At 36.5% G+C, this 18,640-nt stretch overlaps 1 protein-coding gene across 1 annotated transcript in view; it reads right to left on the minus strand.

Annotated features, from left to right (window-relative positions):
• Positions 1-3,390: 3,390 nt before the first annotated feature.
• The window catches only part of eif4e3 (eukaryotic translation initiation factor 4E family member 3), a 42,407-nt gene continuing 27,157 nt past the window's right edge, over positions 3,391-18,640 (minus strand). The window contains exons 3-7 of the mRNA XM_052017726.1: positions 12,679-12,773; positions 12,508-12,568; positions 10,370-10,436; positions 8,761-8,916; positions 3,391-6,133 (exon numbers count right to left, since the gene is read on the minus strand). Coding sequence (XP_051873686.1) covers positions 6,087-6,133; positions 8,761-8,916; positions 10,370-10,436; positions 12,508-12,568; positions 12,679-12,773 — 426 coding nt within the window. The 3' untranslated portion in view covers positions 3,391-6,086. The remainder of the gene's footprint in view (positions 6,134-8,760; positions 8,917-10,369; positions 10,437-12,507; positions 12,569-12,678; positions 12,774-18,640) is intronic.

Below are 18,640 nucleotides of genomic sequence, written 5' to 3' on the forward strand. Positions count from 1 at the left end.
TTCTCAAGTTAGCCAGCAAAGGTGATGGTGGTGACCTGCCTGCTTGAATCATTAAGTGGATTGTTAAACTTGTTTACGGGTTGGCGTTGTTGATTATTCATTGGTGAGACCGAGTGACAAAAATAACTTTTCCTAAATCTCAAGACCCTCAAATTAAAACAAGTGTCACATTCGTAAAATCTGTCTGGAAGCTTTTCCACTGAAAGGAGAATTAACAACAAAGTAAAATGGTTGGGCTCCAACCTCTGGGGATGAATGTCTGCAGTGGCTCAGCAGGAAATGTTCCATTTCCAAAGATTAATGAGCTTTTCCAGACCTGGTTCTACACTAATCTCTGGAGCATCTGGACTTTAAAGACACCTACGTTAGACTACTGCTTATGACTACAGCTCTGCCTTCAATACTATAATTCCAAACAAACTCATCTCCAAACACCTCCCTCTGCAACTGGATCTTCGATTTCCTGGCCAACAGACCATAATCAGTAAGGTTAGGCAGCAACACCTCCACGACGACTATCTAACACAGGTACCCCACAAGGCTGTGTCCTCGGCCCCCTACATTACTCCCTTTATACTTACAACCGTGTGGCCAGATTCTGCTCTAACTCCATCTACAAGCTTGCAGATGACACCACCGTAGTGAGCTGAATCTCAAATAACGATAAGTTGGAGTACAGGAAGGAGATGGAGAGCCTAGTGCCACGATGTCAGGAGAACAACCTTTTCCTCAATATCAGCAAAATATAAGAGCTGGTCATTGACTTCAGGAAGGGGGGGGGGGGCGGTGCACACGCTCCTGTTTACATTAATGGTACTGAGGTTGAGGGGGATGAGATCTTCCTAGGAGTGAACATCACCAATAGCCCATCCTGGTTCAACCATGTCACAGCCAAGAAAGCTCACCAGCACCTTTACTTCCTCAGGAGGCTAAAGAAATTTGGCACGTTCCCTTTGACCATCACTATTTTTTTTTAAAATCGATGCACCTTGGAAAGCATCCTATCTGGATGCACAATTGCTTGGTATGGCAACTGCTCTGCCTGAGACTGCAAGAAACTGCAGAGAATTGTGGACACAGCTCACATCACGGAAACCAGCCTTCCCTCCATAGACTCTACCTACACTTCTCACTGCCAACATAATCAAAGACCCCACCGACATTCTCTATTCTTTCTCCCATCGGGCAGAAGACACAAAAGCCTGAAAGCACGTACCACCAGGCTCAAGGACAGCTTCTATCCTGCTGTTATAAGACTTTTGAACAGTCCCTAGTACAATAAAATGGACTCTTAACTTCACAATCTACCTCGCTATGGCCTTGCACATTGTCTACCTGTACCGCACTCTCTCAGTAACTGTAATAATTTTATGATGCATTCTGTTATTGTTTTCCCTTGTACTACCTCAATACGCTGATGTAATGAAATGATCTGTATGGATGGCATGCAAAACAAAGTTTTTCCACTGTACCTTTGTCCATATTACAATAATAAACCAATTTATCAAGATATGGGAAGAATTCTCTGAAAGGAGTGAAGGAACATGTAAAGGTGTTCAACAAATTAGGCCTGATTAGGTGGATCGATCATGCTTTGGGCTTGTGTTGCAGCCATTGGCACAGGGAACATTTCACTGGTAGAGGGAAGAATGAATTCAATTAAATACCAGCAAATTCTGGAAGCAAACATCACAGTCTGTGGAAAAAAAAAGCTGAAGATGAAAAGAGGATGGCTTCTACAACAGGAAATCCCAAACTTGCTGGCCACTCTTTGCGAGCAACTTTCTAAATGTACCCTGATATTGGACAGGAGGGTAAGTTGTGGAAGTTTCCCAGAAATTATGATGGGGGATAAAGCATCTCGGTTCACTCAAATGGAGAGCGGTTGTGAGGACCTAGCTAAGTAATATGAAGCATTTAAAATTAATCATTTTTAATTCCTCTAAACAGTTTTAATTTAAACTTAATAATTTATCACTTTAATTGATTTATTTTAAAAATTGAGACACATTTACAATTGTTTTGAAGTGGGGGTTGTCCTCTCTCCCTCCCTTGCCATGTTAGCATTTATACATCCACATCTCTGATGAGGCTGGAAGGCTCCATCAGGCAATTGAATTGGTGACCGTGCCTCCCCCAGGACTTCTCTGCCACCTCCACCTCAAACTGACCAAGTTTTAGGCACTCAGGGAAGAATTCAGCCTTCAGGAAGATTTAGCAGACTCTGGAGTGGTGGTGCACTTTCTACTGTGCAGCGACACCTGCACAAATATGACCTTCATGGAACAGTCATCAGAAGAAAACCTTTCCTGCGTCCTCACCACAAAATTCAGCGTCAGAAGTTTGCAAAGGAACATCTAAACAAGCCTGATGCATTTTGGAAACAAGTCCTGTGGACTGATGAAGTTAAAATAGAACTTTTTGGCTGCAGTGAGTAAAGGTATGTTTGGAGAAAAAAGGGTGCAGAATTTCATGAAAAGAACACCTCTCCAACTGTTAAGCATGGGGGTGGATCGATCATGCTTTGGGCTTGTGTTGCAGCCAGTGGCACAGGGAACATTTCACTGGTAGAGGGAAGAATGAATTCAATTAAATACCAGCAAATTCTGGAAGCAAACATCACACTGTCTGTGAAAAAAAAAGCTGAAGATGAAAAGAGGATGGCTTCTACAACAGGATAACGATCCTAAACACACCTCAAGAGGCACAAGCTGAAAGTTTTGCCATGGCCCTCACAGTCCCCTGAACTAAACATCATCGAAAATCTGTGGATAGACCTCAAAAGAGCAGTGCATGCAAGATGGCCCAAGAATCTCACAGAACTAGAAGCCTTTTGCAAGGAAGAATGGGCGAAAATCCCCCAAACAAGAATTGAAAGACTCTTAGCTGGCTACAGAAAGTGTTTACAAGCTGTGATACTTGCCAAAGGGGGTGTTACTAAGTACTGACCATGCAGGGTGCCCAAACTTTTGCTTCGGGCCCTTTTCCTTTTTTGTTATTTTGTAACTGTAAAAGATGGAAATAAAAAAGTAATCTTGCTTAAAATATTTAAAAAATGTGCCATTCTTTAAACTTTATGCCTTTTGGAAATCAGATCATCTTTTACTTGCTTAGCTATTTACAGTAACAGAAATTTTGAACAGGGGTGCCCAAACTTTTGCACGCCACTGTATGTGCAATGGCCAGTTTGTGTTTCTGAATTGGTAATTAATAGTTTGTCCCCTACCCACAGAGTAATCTGTTCAAGAAACTACAAACTTTGTTATGAGATTACGACCTAGATTTATCTCTGCTAAATATAATGCTGCACAACTGAAATAAAAATGTTCTCAATTGATTAAAGATCAAGACATAATTCTTTATAAAAAGTCACTGAAAATGATAAATTATCACAATATAGCATGTTTCTTTTTATTTCAATAATTGCCAAATGAACAAGCAAAATTCATAAATGGCATACATACAGCAGTACTAATAAGATAACAAAATATAAATATCAAATCTGTAGCATCTTTGATAACCTTGAGTACACAAGGTCCCAGCTTTTACATTAATTTAAAATCAAAAAACTGCAAATCTGATATTAAAGCAGAAAATGCTGGAAACACATGGCCAGGCAGCATTTGTGAAAGAGAAACCATGTTTCAAGTCAAAGGCTGTTGTCAGCATTTTCTGCTTTTAAACCAGTTTTCACATCATCTTTTAGACACTCATATCTTCTGATCCCATGTTAATGTAATTAAAATATCAATTTATATTTTATTCTAAACACACTAAGATTATTAACAAACCAATTCTAGAAAAGTATAAAACAATGTTTTCTAGAGGCTCTACCCACAGAGGCTAGATAAGACAATATCTCCAGTAGTAGCTTCTGAATTTAGACATACAGAGTAAATCATTTGGGACTTAAAGATCAAGTATCCTTCAGAACTTTGACCTTTGATAGTTCAAACTAACTTATGGCATGATTAATAAATTTTAAAAAAAGCCTTTATTTTCAAATCAGAAGAGAATACAATTTGAAACTGACCATTTGCTGACCAGATTTGCATTGGATGTGGACTTCAATACCTGGAGTTAGATAACATTCATATATCTGGCCATCACAAAACCTCCATTGCTGTATGTAAAAAGGGTAAAAAAAGTGAAAAATGGTTTTGTGATTCATTCATTCATGAAAAAAAATCAGCTTGTTTCTTATGTACTTAAGTGTACACCGTTCACAGTTGTGAATTACCAGTTTACCCTGAATGTTACAAAAATAGGTTGTGCTTTAATCCATTTTACATACGCAGACCTGGGTAGCAGAGATTAAAAAAAAATGCACAAACTGGTATTTTAAAGAAAATAATCAGTGCTCAAGAAACCACAGTACAAAAGCTGCAGTAACTCTGAAGAACCTTGTTTTGTCACAAGTAAAATTATAATTAATGTATAAATGCAAGAACAATTCATGATTTGATGTTATGTAATATGGATTATGCAGCACCATAGCTTTTGTATGTCTTTATTTATGCAGGATTAAATTTTAAGCTCTGATGTAGAGCTCACTTTTATACAAATTTTGCTGTTTTTAAACTTACAGGGATGTATCTTATAGCTCTTATTGATACCATGGTAACAGGAAAAATATCTGACGACTTGACATCCGATAATTTAAACTGACATGTAACAATTCATAATATGATTAAAGGCATGGCAAATTTCCATGCAATTTAATCTTTATAGATAATACAACTTCTGATTATCAGAACTGCATGCATCTCAACAATCTAGTGCTAATCAGTGGGTTCAGACAAGCAGAATTATTGACTTTATGGAACAAGTTCTATTGTGATTTAGGTAATCATGATGCCCTGTGTGAAACCCTTATGATCTTTTGAACATTTTTCATACTGATCTGTAATGATTATCATTATCGCATTTAGCATCAAGGCAAAACAGCTTTTCTGTATTACTGAATTTATACACTGTGGAGTTTCTTGCAGTAGGCATTCAAATTTATAACTTACATTTTTGTGCAATTTTTACTTTAATCTTGTTTGTTTTTGGGTGGCATTTGTAGATTTGCAGCTTTCACTCTTGACCTATCTCCCCTCCCATGTTTCTCAAAACAATAATAGAATTCTTTGGTTCTGAAGCAATGAAATGTACAATCCCACCAAATAACACCATTGCATCTACTGTACTGTAGTAAATACTGCAACAGCATGAAACATTCTGCGAAACTGACTTCTTTGCCACATGCTCTCTGTGGACAGAAAAACTAGTTTAATGTGCTGCAGCAATTAATTTGCAAACATTTCAGAAACAACTAAGACTTTAGTAAGTGAAATATGTAAAGTGTTACTGATTTAGATTCTAAATTCACTGAGGGCCAGCATTTCCATAGATTGTAAATTAAATGTGTCCAAAATTATAGTTACTGGACAAAGTTGTACAATGTAAAATAATGAAATACAAAACAAATGATACACACCTTGTAGTACTTTCTGATGGAAACATTTGTCTATCAGTGCAAGACATCCACATAACCAAAGTTATAGTGACTTACATAATTATGCAGTGCAATCAATTTTCCAATAGAAATAAACTATGATCTCCTAGGAACATGCCAATTAACCAGATTTGACTTCAACTTGTGTGAATCAACATTCCTATTTTAATAATTTTCTTCCAGATTAAGCAGCAGGTCTATTGTGTACATTAGTAATCATTTGTAAATACAGTACAAATAGTTAAACCAGAACAGGAAACCTCATTCTTAAAACAGGAATGCAGTCAAAAGCAAAATAACTTAACTAACATTAAAATAATGAAAATCAAATCAATAGTTGAGAAACATCTCTGCCTTATTTTTTTTTAAGAAACTTAATACAGAAGTTAATGTAAGTCACACATTAGCTGAAACAAACAAAAATGTCAATATTTCACTTGCTGTCTTTTCAGAATTAGTCACCTGATTTCACTATTTTATCAAAGTTCTACTGGAATTCACCATTTTGGTGATGAAAGTCCAACTCTCTAATTTTACATACAAATAAAATCTGAGCTCTCAATATGAAGTGTTTGCTGTGAAATTGCTATGGCTTTGCACGACCTCTTTCAAAAGCATGATGTTCCTCATGAGCTGTAAAAAAAAAAGCACATGGATAACAGCATTATTTTAAGAGAATACACTATAGAACTAAAAGAATTCAAAATGTTAGATTATTAAATAATCATGCCATTCAACATTTCTTTTTTAAAAGAAGTCTAATCTCCAAATATAAATAGCCTGTTAATGTCAATCCACACATAAAAGATGACAGAGTTAAATTTGTGCATTGAGGATCAGGTTACATTCATCTATTGTGTTACATTGCAATCAAGGTAACATGGGAAATAAATGTCTTTCCACATTTGCTTGGAGATGCTAACAATGGGATCTCAAATAACAGGAACAAGTAATTGAGGAAAGAGAGTAAAGGATGTTCCAATCCACAGCAGATCAGAAGTGCAATAGAATGAGAATGAACTTTATATGTGGAGGATGAACTTCTATTACACAGGTGGAGGTAGATTATTACTCAATTTGCCATTCTAGTTAATGATACACTGCTTAAAGCCATCTTTCAAAAGGGAGAATTATCTAGACTAAGACCATTTTGTGCAATCAGGCTTTGATATTTGATAGATGACAAGATAAGTTCCCAGAAAAGAACTGGTAAAGCCTCAGAATTTGCAGCCTGCTGATCATTTTGGATCAACTGGATTGCTTTTTGTTTTGTAAATGTATTCATTTAAAGATGTAAAAAGCATCCCAATATTTGTAGAAAATGCAGGGGCAGAGGGGAGGAACTTTAAACATTCACAATAACTAGAGAAAATATACTAGGCAAAGTAATGGGATTAAAAGGTGGACAGGTCTCCTGGATTTGGTGGTTTGCATTTTAGGGTCTTAAAATTAGTGGCTATAGAGGTGGTGAATGATCTTCCAAAGATCACTTGATTCTGGAAAGGTCGCAGGAGACAGCAAAACTGCAAATAATACCCCTGAAAGGAGGGAGACCAACAGCAGGAAACTGCAGGTCAGTTAGCCTAATATATATTTATGGGAAAATGTTGGCAGCTGTTATTTTAAAAATAACAACATTGATAAAATAATAGTAGAGATGATGTGATCTTATGAAAGAGAAATTGTGTTTGACAAACTTAGTCACATTTTGGAGAATGTAATGAGAAGGGAGAATCAAAGGGAATCAGTACAGGTGGTGTTTTGAATTTTCAAGCAACTTTCTTAGATTCAGAGAACAAAACTGCACATTTTTCTGGGATTTGTTTTGTAAATGTGTGCAATATTTATAGATACCCTATTCCCCCTCAGAACAGAGTGGGACCTTAAACTTGCTTGGTTGAAAAGAATCACCTGCAATACATGAATTTGTTCCAGGTTCTTGAACTAATCTAAAAGAACTATCATACATATGATGGAATAAAGTCATGAGAGTAGCTGGGAAAGAAATCCAATATATGCTGTGTTGTCAGATTCCTTATACCTTATATACATTCTCAGTGTAATTCTTTTTAAGTAATCACTGGTTTGCTGTCAAGGGACAGGAGGCCCAATACGTGTGAGTGAGGGGTGGATGGGTGTTGAAAAACCGATCAGTGTTTTAATTTGATGCATTTCACTCAATTGCTTTTCAAAATAGAAGTGCTGAACAAAAAAAGGTTGAGAATCCGCAAACAAGTTCTAAAACTTCAAAAGGAACTTCTGTTACTATATGGCAACTTCTGATAATAATCAAAAAATGTCTCCCACACTAGGAAATTAAGAAACTAATGATTATTTGTTTATCAAAATTAAAAGCATTGCCCAGGACAAGGTGTTGTATACAACTGAGTGGAAGAAGATTACCTCATTATTCAAGTCACCTGTTTGCAATGAACAAGGATAATATGGAGTGGCAGCAATATATTCTGTTCACCTATCTATGAGTAAATTAAGTTATTTGAAGAGGATGTATCATCATTACAAAATCTGTACACAATTTAATCAATATTTTCATTTCACCTGCTGACCAACAGAAACAACAGGTTCCCTTCTATATGTCATACAACAGGACCTTTAAAATGAAATTAATTATAACTTAAGAGCAGGATTTTAAGTGAAACTTCACCTGCAAAACTTATTTTTGCCTGAATGCTTCAATATTTCTTGTGAATTACCCAATGTTTATTTTTTTCCCTGCAGAACTTAAATGATTACAAGCAACAAACAAGAAGTTGGAGGAACTAAGTGGGCAACATCTGTGGAAGAAAATGGATAGTTGATGTTTTAGGTCGAGACCCTTCATCGGTCAATACACATTGGAACTGCATGTAGACCAGACCAGGTGGAAGTGATAGTCTGCTTTCCCCAAGGTAAATCTGTAAATTAGCCAGGTTTTACAAGAATCCTGGATATCCTTTTGGTGGATTATTGATCAAGAACCTCTCAGTTGTTAGTCCACTGAGAGTACCAGTTCCCCTTAGTATTTTACTTAAGGGATACAACAAAATGCTGATTGGGTACCATGATTATCATCAATATAAAATAAACCAAATCAGCATTTAAAGGTAAATTTAACCTGAATGTTAAGCAGAAGCAACTGGAGAAAAAAAAAATTCCTGGTGGTGGATGGGGAACTCAAATTATCATGTTATAATGTAAACTTCAAATTTTTAAGACTGAAACAAACAGTTTCATGAAAAGTATTTAGGCATAATACTTACGCTTATAAAACACTGCCTTAAAAGTTACTTTTGGGAGAAGCTCATAAATCTTTTGTATAATAGTTACTTCATTTGCTCCAGCAGCATTTACATTCCAAACTTGAACAATGTCTTCACGATCTCTAACACTGACACTGACACCAACTACCTCATCATCTGTGGAAAGAAACAATATCTGAAATAAATAAGGTTATAGATCATATTCTTATATTTAAAAAAAATAAGCAAAACATAATACAAGAAATGCATTGCATGGAGGTATTCAAAATACGATACAAAATATTTCTCACAGATGTGAATAGACCCCTACCCAAAGTTGTGATCTAGTCCCCAATAACATTGAGCAGCTAAGTGTTGTAATGGTTAAGATCAACTTTTTAAGCATCCTCACCATCTTAGTCGACAATTTATAGTAGAGTTTGTAAGGTCTATTTTTTTTTTAAATGAATGTCTGTTTCAGCACTATTACTGATGATAGCAGAGGAGGCAGCATTCTGTTAGAAGATTAACACAAGCTTCCAAAAGGGCACTTTAAAATCATCTGATAACTTAAGTATTTAAAAAAAATGACTATTATATCTCCACAATGCTCTTCACCGGCCATGAGTGAAGGCACAGGAAAGAAGTCAATAGATGGCAGGGAGCAAGAGAAAGGAAGAGATGTAGGGACAAGCAGGAAGAAACAGACTGAGGAATAAAATGCTGCCAAGAATGAAGGCATATCAGAGCAGAATAGAAGCTGGAGGGTAGCAGTGGGATACCCAAGTATGGAACAACAGATGGCAATGGGGTCGACAGCATGTCAGGTATCATTATAAAAGCTAAGTTATGACTAACCTGTTTGCTTTTGTACTTTTGCTGGGTGTGATACAGGGAGCACGCTTGGTGGTTAAAAGGGAGGTAAATTTTTTTTGTACTGTGCAATTGGCCCCGATTCTGCTTCGAAAACTGTCCAGAAAGGGAAGCTCATTTTTACCTCTAATACCTAATCTATGTTTCTGCTGTATAAGAACAACCATGATAGATGGTGCATCTATGATGCAAAAGGGATGGGGAAGAAATGTTGCTTTTATCATTAGCACACTAATCAGAAAATACACATAATCGTCAATAATCATAAAGCTAACAAAAGTGAATCTAATCATTCAGATACAAAAATGTGTTAAGTGATGGACTTTTGGATGATTTTTGTTTCTTCCTTTTCTTACAGATGTTCATACAATCTATTTTACAGCAAAGTCAACAGAAACCAGAACTGTGGCCAATTTTCTTTTTTTGAACAAACTTTTTCTTGGGTGGATGAGACACTGGGGGAAAGGGTGCAATTTTACATACAACTGCACACTATGAAGAATTTCTCCTTCTCAAGTGTGAAATGATTCAGGAAAATTTGGAGAGGCTGTTCTATTCATTCTTTCCTCTTAAAAAAAAGGTCAATCTTTTTTCCAAGGCATCCAAAACCATCAATTTAAGACAAGGAAAGAGGAAGTCTTGTTTGCTAATTAGCATACAACACTCAAAATTCCTGTTTCTAATCTTAAACAATTTAAGCTAAAAAAGTCATTAAAAGTACTGAAGGCAATAATGTCACCCATTGGCCTGATCTTACCTACTGTGCAGCAATCTACAAACTGTTCACCAATCGTAGCCAGTAATAATTCTTTCCAAACAGCAGACTGTCACAAGAAACAGATAAAGAACTCCTCTTAGGAATGTCTTTTTAAATTGCTAGTATTTAAGATATTTGTAAATATGTATGCTCAAATGTGAAATTAATCGTCTAAGCAAGTCACAATGCAAGTTCAAATATTTTTGGATTGCAAGAATTCTGAAACATATTGAACTGATCAATAATTATTATTAAGTTAAAACAAAAAAAATCATTGCATGACCAATAAAAAGCATTTGATAAAATTAAGAGTTACATCTATAAAGTGTCTTTCACAAGTTCGGTTTTAAAACACTTTACAGTCAATGAGTGTTTATTTTTTTTAAATGTGGGAAACAGGATAACCAATTTGGGTATAGCAAGCTCTCACAAATTATGATAACGATTAAGTGATATGTTCAGAGATGTTACTTTATGGATAAATATTACCAGGGATGAGCAATAGCTCCCCTATTTTTTGAAAGAGTGATATGAGATTTTAGATTAGGTTAGATTAGATTAGTTTATTGTCATATACACCAGGGTGCAATGAAATTCCTTGCTTGCATGAAGCTCAAAGAGTAAACAGTATATGGTAATAATAAATACACCAATGAATACAGCGTGAACTACATCTGCCTCAGAACTGCACTGAATATCACATTTTGTGCTTGAATCCACAATCTTGATAAATGACAGGACAAATTGAGCCATATGACACACAGAAAGAATATTTGCTCTAAATTGGGATAGGTCTGTGTTTACATTTGATATATAGCAATATGTAGGTGAAGTTTCAGGTTATCTCCATTCATCATGGGTATGATAAGCTTTCTGTTCAAGTAATCACACAGGCCACTGTCCAAGTGACTAACTGGTATGTGATTTCCTCTTTCTGCATTGTACCACCGCACTTTTTAGATTGGAGACCAAAATGATTGGATGCAGCAGAGACCCTAGTCATTCCTTTCACATCCTTGAGATTAATTACTGAGCTTTTAAACAAAAAAAAAAGCAAAATTTGGTTAGTTGTAAAAGCTTTCTCAAAACTAAGGCATAAAAGTTCTTAATTGAACCTCTTCCTCCTAACCCCCCCCTCCCCCCAAGGAGTGCAAAGACTGAAAGAAAACTCTAGATTTAAGCAATTTCAATCCTTCCCAACCTCTCCTGCTCTGCTTCTTAGAAACTGAAATCAAACAAGAACTTATTAAACGTTGATAATGCCTACTAAATGCAAATTGGAAGATCATCTGTCTCCACATAACTGCAAATGGGTGCAGCAAAAATTGAATGCCATGTTGACACCAAAAAAGGAAATAAAGTACTCTAACACTTAGACATATGTACAGCATCCAAATATCTTCTATTCAAGCACACTGTCAACTTTTAATATGACAACTGCCCATAAAAAAAAACAATTTTCTCCCTTGAAATCAGAACATTCCAAAGCATATTACAGACCATTAAATTCTTCATCTGTGCATAAGGTTATAAACTGTAAAAGTGTAAACACCAAAGTGATAAACAACAGATGATGTGGTCTGGGGGATATTGACTTCGATATGGATGGGGAAGAGGTAAGAGAGGGTCAGTTTAGTAAGGAAGAGGAATTAGGTCATTTAAACCTCTACAGTTATAATGGTGAGTTTCTGTTCAACTTTCTATGCTGTAATTACACCAGTGGTAGTCGTGTAATGCATGAGTTTGTATCTCCCATCTCCTCAGTTAGCACCGCAGAAGAATTTCTATACTGCAACCAACTTTACAATTCTGTTCCAATACATCTGTATGCCATATTCCAATTTATCCTTCATTTTGTTTTAAATCTCCTATCATTTAAGCTTTGCATGATGTGCAAAGCTTTAGGTAATCATTGGTATATTTTCTAACATCTTGAGTGGAATACACATCTTGTCCTCAGACTTAATTTCTGTTACAATCATCTAGCCATGGTAAATTGCTATTTTAATACTGCTGGGTTAACTATTGAGGCAACCCTCCGGAAAATACATGTTGATGCAGAACAACTTTCTGAAATGTCTTGTAAAGTCATTATTCTTCTTAGTTAGAAGAATTTATTGCTTTTCTGAAATACTTACAGTATGCTCTTTTGAAATTTTCATTTTCCACAATCCTCCTTTGGCATTACTCTCATCTTCCCTTTGAAAAGCACAAAAAAAAGTAAATTAAAATGTAAGGCACTGCAATGCTGTATTTAGTCAGTGCTCTGCTTTCCTTTAGATGTTCAATTATTACAACCAATTTCCTACCACAATGGCCGTCTCTCTCCTCTCATTAAGTGGTAACTACAACGCAAGGGCAAACTGGTCACTGCAGGTATATTATTGTAGACACTCCAGAAACTCTGAGGAGATAAAGGAAAACACAATTAGTTCAAAATAAAACAAAGTTCAGATGAGAAAAATACGATGTTCAAATTATAAACATTCCATAATTCCAAATTACTTATCATTTATTCAAATGAATGACTCATTTTGATTGCACATGAATAACACAAACATTGTTAAATAGAGTTACAGTTGCTTGAAGAACAAGGTAACACTGATGAAGAAGAAACAATCATACGATTTCAGACTTATGGCCAGTCACGATGATGGCAAAACATAATTTAATAGATAATTGTGCAACTGGTGTACAATGGGGCACAGGCTAGCAAGTAATGTAGGTGGTAGCTACCCATGACAGCTTCACACAAGAGGTTTAGTATACCCAGATAAGTACATCTTGGGGAAACACTAAAGGCCAACAGGGGTGCACAATGGCACCCCTATTGTTGGTAGGTCTGCAGAAACCAGTGTGCAATGTTGAGTGCCGAATTATGAATGATAGTTGCACAGGGCTTTGAGAGCTTGAGGCCAATACTTTTTAAACATGAAAGTGGGGAGCAGCTATAGTCATAAACTTGGGCCAGAGAGAACCTTATCTCTGGTTCAAGCTATTCAGCAAACTACACAAGATACAACTAGACTCTTATTGTGGGTATCACCAGTCACACCATCCCCAAAGTCAGTAAACATGTACGTGGTATAAACATTGCTACACACCATAAAATACAGAAGATGACAATAGACAAAAGAGAATTAATAGATAACAAACACTTCTGTCTCCATCACACTGCTTTAGAGTCAGAGTTATGCAGAGATATAACATGGAAATGAGTCCTTTGGTTCACCGAGTCCACACTGACCATTAACAAACCATTTACACTAATCCTCTATTAATCTTTTTTAAATTACCCACATACTTATCTGCTCCCTCCCATATTCTACCACTTAACTATATATGAAGCAGTTTATACAAGCTAATTAACTCAACAATTTGTACGTCTTTGGGAGGTGGAAGGAAACCCATGCGAACTCTGCACAGATAGCACCCGAGGTCAGTATTAAACCTGGGTCTCTGGCACTGTGAAGTGATGGCTCTACTGGGTAGTACAGTGGTACAGCTCTGTGGATGCAAATAGCAAAAAATTATCTTAAAATAATTTTTCAAGTTAAAAAGACAATCATCACCTCCTAGATAGGAAGTCTACTCTGGCTGAAACTATTCCCAGGGGTTTGGTCATAAGACAGCTACTTAATGGCTTGGTATCTGTTTGTTGGGCAGAGTGCTATTGACTGTCATCAAAGGCTAGTATTTTAAATCACTGATAGCACAAAAATCAAAGCTCAATGGCAATACATTTTTTGCTGTATTAGTAACCTGAGAATCTACTAATTATCTTGTCCGTTTATCAGCACAGGGTTTAGTGTTGTGGACTACATATTCCTTGTTGCTTGACTTTCCCCACAGGTTGTGCATGTTGCGCAGAGCAATAAAGCAAAGAAGGTAACTTGCTATAGACGTAGTGAGTGTGTTCATAGTTGCTTTCAGGTAACATGTCAAGCCTCACTTTTGTAATTATGCATTGAGCCCCAGGATAAACAGAACCATATTATGCTTTTATGCATTTAACACTTTAAATATAACTATTGCACAATTACAAAGTAATCCTTCACTGACTGAAGTTACCCAGGGTCATCAACGCACATTTTATTTTTTCCAAGCACACCTCTCAAGATTCTTTCCAAATCAGAAGAGTTGCTTCCAAGTGTCTTGCAACTCTCAGGAAGTAAAACTGAATACTCCCTGGGTGTTCATACATAACGTTAAAATTATGGGTTGCAGAGCTATTAAATGGTTAAAACTGTGAACTGAACCCCCACTTGTGGAATTTGTTAGTTTAAAGGAATACCCTCAGCATCCAGAGGAAAAACAAATGAAGCATGTAATTTAAATGCTCTTCAGCTTTGGTAAACTTCATTTAAATACAACTGCCTTCTAAGTCCATCTGTCTCATGCAGCACTTGCATATCCTATATAGTAATGGAAGAGGAAATGCTAACATATTGTGGAAGAAGAAACATCTGACTTTACACCACTTTATTATTCATTGAGGCACGAAAATCTGAAATTCCATGGGAATAATAAGTGGGACTTGCATGGAACAGGTTTAAGCAGCAAGAAGAAATATTAAGTGGTGGGAAGTTGAACAGATGGTTAAACACAAAATATGCTAAAAGCAGGGTCTCCAGGCAGATGTATACTAGTATCTTAACCATCTAAGCTGGAATTACTTATGGTTGTGGGGTGTGGCTTTTACTTACATTTAATACTGACAAGAAAACACTGTCTTTGCTTAAAAATAGAAAATACTGGAAGCAATTGGTGGTCCAGCTGTGTCCATGGACAGAGTAAAAGTCATTGTTTCAGGTCATGGACCCTCTGATTGTTCTTTTTTTTAAAGCACTTGTAAAATAATGTTCTCACAGTTCAAAAATGTTAGAAGACTAGTTTGCTGGTGTGAAAATTGAAGACCCAAACTGTGTTAAAATCTTTGCACGTACTTGGACAGGAGATTATTCAAGACAATAAACCTACTGGTCTTTTTGCAGCAGAGGGCAAGCTAGTTCTTCATATTAAAGCCTGGCTACATAGCCCCAACACAACAAGACTAATTGCATCAGGTTTAGGTCAGGTCTAGTGTATATTCTAATAGAACATTTGGATTCAGGTTAGGCTGTGCTGTGCAAGGTGGTTGTAGTACCCACTTCAGGTGTAGGCCAAGTGCTTAGTTTACCTGTGTAAGCCCTTTTCTTGATCAAAAGCAATATGTGCAGCATGGGAAGTCTTTTTTTCCCTGCTTTTTTGATCATGCCTCTGGGTCAGGCATGGAATAAATTACAAGTACTCTGGCTTAGTTTTAGATTGGCTGTGGTTGTTTTGGATTCAGGTCTAGTTTTGACTTTGAGGTTGATCAGACCTATGCTTTATGTTACTTGGCATACCTCCTAGTGGAGATGATTATGGAAATCCACGGAAAGACAATGAAGAGGTTTCAGTAAGGTTAATCATTCTTACCATTCTCTGACAGGCAGTGTGGATAGAAAACAATAAGACAGCAGAGACTTCTATAGAACCTTAACCTAGTCTAAACTATTCAGCTCCTTAACTGAAATTTCATCTAAATACAAATTCAACATTCCCTCCCTAAGAGAGGTCTGGAATGACAACGTCCTCCTGTTGCTCCTCCTTCCATCTTTGAAAGTGTAACTCATACCACACTGGAAATACTCATATCAAATATGTGCATTTCCAGTGTGATTATTGGGAGCACTGTAGCCAAAAGCAAATTTCTTCTCATGTAAGCACACATTCAACAAGGATCAATGAACATCCATTACGAGGTGGTAATGGGAACCTCAGTCAATATTTTCATATTTCTGGTCTGTGGTACAATCTACCTTCCCAATGCAGCCCCAGCCCCAACCAGAATCTAGGAAAATCCACACAAGAGTTTTGTGAATCCATTATATTTTGTGAATCCTTTATTAAATGCTTATGTTTAGCTTGAACTGTTTTGTAGAAACCTAGATATGCAGCAGATGGCTTGAAGCTACATACGGCATCATATTCCATCAAAGTGGATGATGCCAATTAGCCTGATCAATTAACAGTGCAGGTTCACAAAGACTCCCAAATATTTTGTTATAATTGCAGTTTCTTCCATTAGCCAGACAATAAGCAGATGTCCATTTTTTGATGCTTGTCAGTTATCAACACCCATCAAATTTTATCAAAAATCAAATAACAAAACACTAGCAGTTTACTGATACCACATTACTCAGATGCCAGATCAGTCATCACTTTGACATTTTTAAGCAGCTTATTGGTTGTTAGGAAGCACAGCACTTCATTTTTTTTAATCTTCACATATACAACATTATTCAGCCACTAAAATTAATTAACCTTTGGGAATACAATGAAAATTTTAGGGGATGTGTAGAATATAAATAACTTATAATAATAAAAAATTTTGATTGTTTACTGCAGCTGTGAACCACTCACATATTTAATATTCAAATACACTCCCTCATACTATGATATACAATGCAAAACAGATCATTCTGGATGAAGAAAATAACCAACATTGCAAAGAAGTCTGACAGTTGTATTAAAATTTCTACATTTCAGGTTATGTTTCAATTTAATAGCTCAGGCATACAGAGCAAATTTGTACCTAATTTCATCAAATCCCCAAATTGGCTGATTATGCACAAGAGAAAATAAAGCAGTGGTTCACATAGCACTACTTAGACTACCAAGGCCCTAACATGGTAGGCAGAACTTATGCACACATTTCCAGCTTCCGTCACTTTTAATAGGAGCAAGAACTATGCATCCTTTCAAATATCCAAAACATGGGTCAACTTTTGAACAATGCAAACAAAGCCTAACACCTGTTTGAATGTTACTGCACCCCTCACTCACCACCTTAAGAATGATTTGCATTATTGTGGAAAGTGTAAAGTGTACAAATTTGCTGCTAGGTCTCAAAGAGTTCACATTGACTCCCAATTCCACATTTCTTGGAACCTCCAACCTCTAAACCCACCTTTCCTGAAACAAGTCAATTCTCACCGAGGGCAGCAGTTATATATGCAATGATCAATTTAATAAGAGCTGTGCAACACATGCTTCAAATTAATGAGCCTAATACCTACAGGCAGTTTGGAAGCCCTAATATTTGGCCTAGTATGTTGCTGGGCTATTTTCAGAGGAAAAGACTGTAAGCATGTAATAAGCAACTTATTTTCTCAAATCATCAGTGGTAGGACTCTTACCTGTGGGTTAAAAGGTTAGCAGGTTCAACCCACACTCCAGAGACTCGAACACAGAATCTAAACTAACATTCTAGTGCAGTGTAGAAGGATGGCTTCACTCTCGGTGGTGTCATTTTTCAGAAGAAAAATTAAATGGAAGCTATGTGAACTGTCTTTGGTGTTAATACAAGATCCCATCTATTCTCTATGGAGAAACATTATTTACTTTGGGGGAAACTTTCCTTGCATAATTTGGCAGCTATTTTCCTTACATCACAAAAGTAAATTTCCAAAGTACTTAATTAGCTTTCATTTTATCTTGACTTCATTTTTCATGACAGCTTTGATAATTGCAAAAAGGCCTCAGAGCTTCAAAAGTAGAATGCTGGTGGTTGTTAAAACCTTCTGTTATGAATCATACTACCCATACCAATAAAGGAATAAAGAACACTCAAAGTTTTAGTCACATTTTTATAAACAAACTGACAATCTTCCAATAGAGATATTGTTTTGACTCCAACTTGGTTTCTCGTTCTTTTTCATTCAGAATGCCTTTTCCCGTCCCCCCCAAGTTCCTGAATATTTGTGGAATGTGCATAAGTACTCGTGTCTGCACGCATTCTCTCAGAGCAGCTGTCTCTGTCATTCACCATAAAGATTGGACCTCTACATGTGCACCTCTCCCATCTCCTCTCTTTCTGCCATTGTTTGGTTTGCCATGGTGAAGCTAAATTGAGAATCTGTAAAGGATGGATTCCTGCACATTCACAACTCCGTAACATCTATTGGCTGACTGAGCAAATTAAAAACCCATCTATACTACCCAACCCCAATGAATTCTAGTTCTCATTGACCCAAGGATATTAGAATCAGCAAGACATCATGGAGCCGTTCCATCTCTTATTTTCTCTATCTATCCTCAGTCTTCAGTTTTACCTTGCTTTATGGTGATTGAGAGGAGCCAGACATATGTAGCTGGACTAAGATAAGATGAGATAAGATATTTATTTGTCACACGTACATCGAAACACACAGTGAAATGCATCTTTTTGTGTTACTGAGAATGTGC

Source organism: Pristis pectinata, chromosome 6, assembly GCF_009764475.1.
Source record: "Pristis pectinata isolate sPriPec2 chromosome 6, sPriPec2.1.pri, whole genome shotgun sequence".
Lineage (NCBI taxonomy): Eukaryota > Metazoa > Chordata > Chondrichthyes > Rhinopristiformes > Pristidae > Pristis > Pristis pectinata.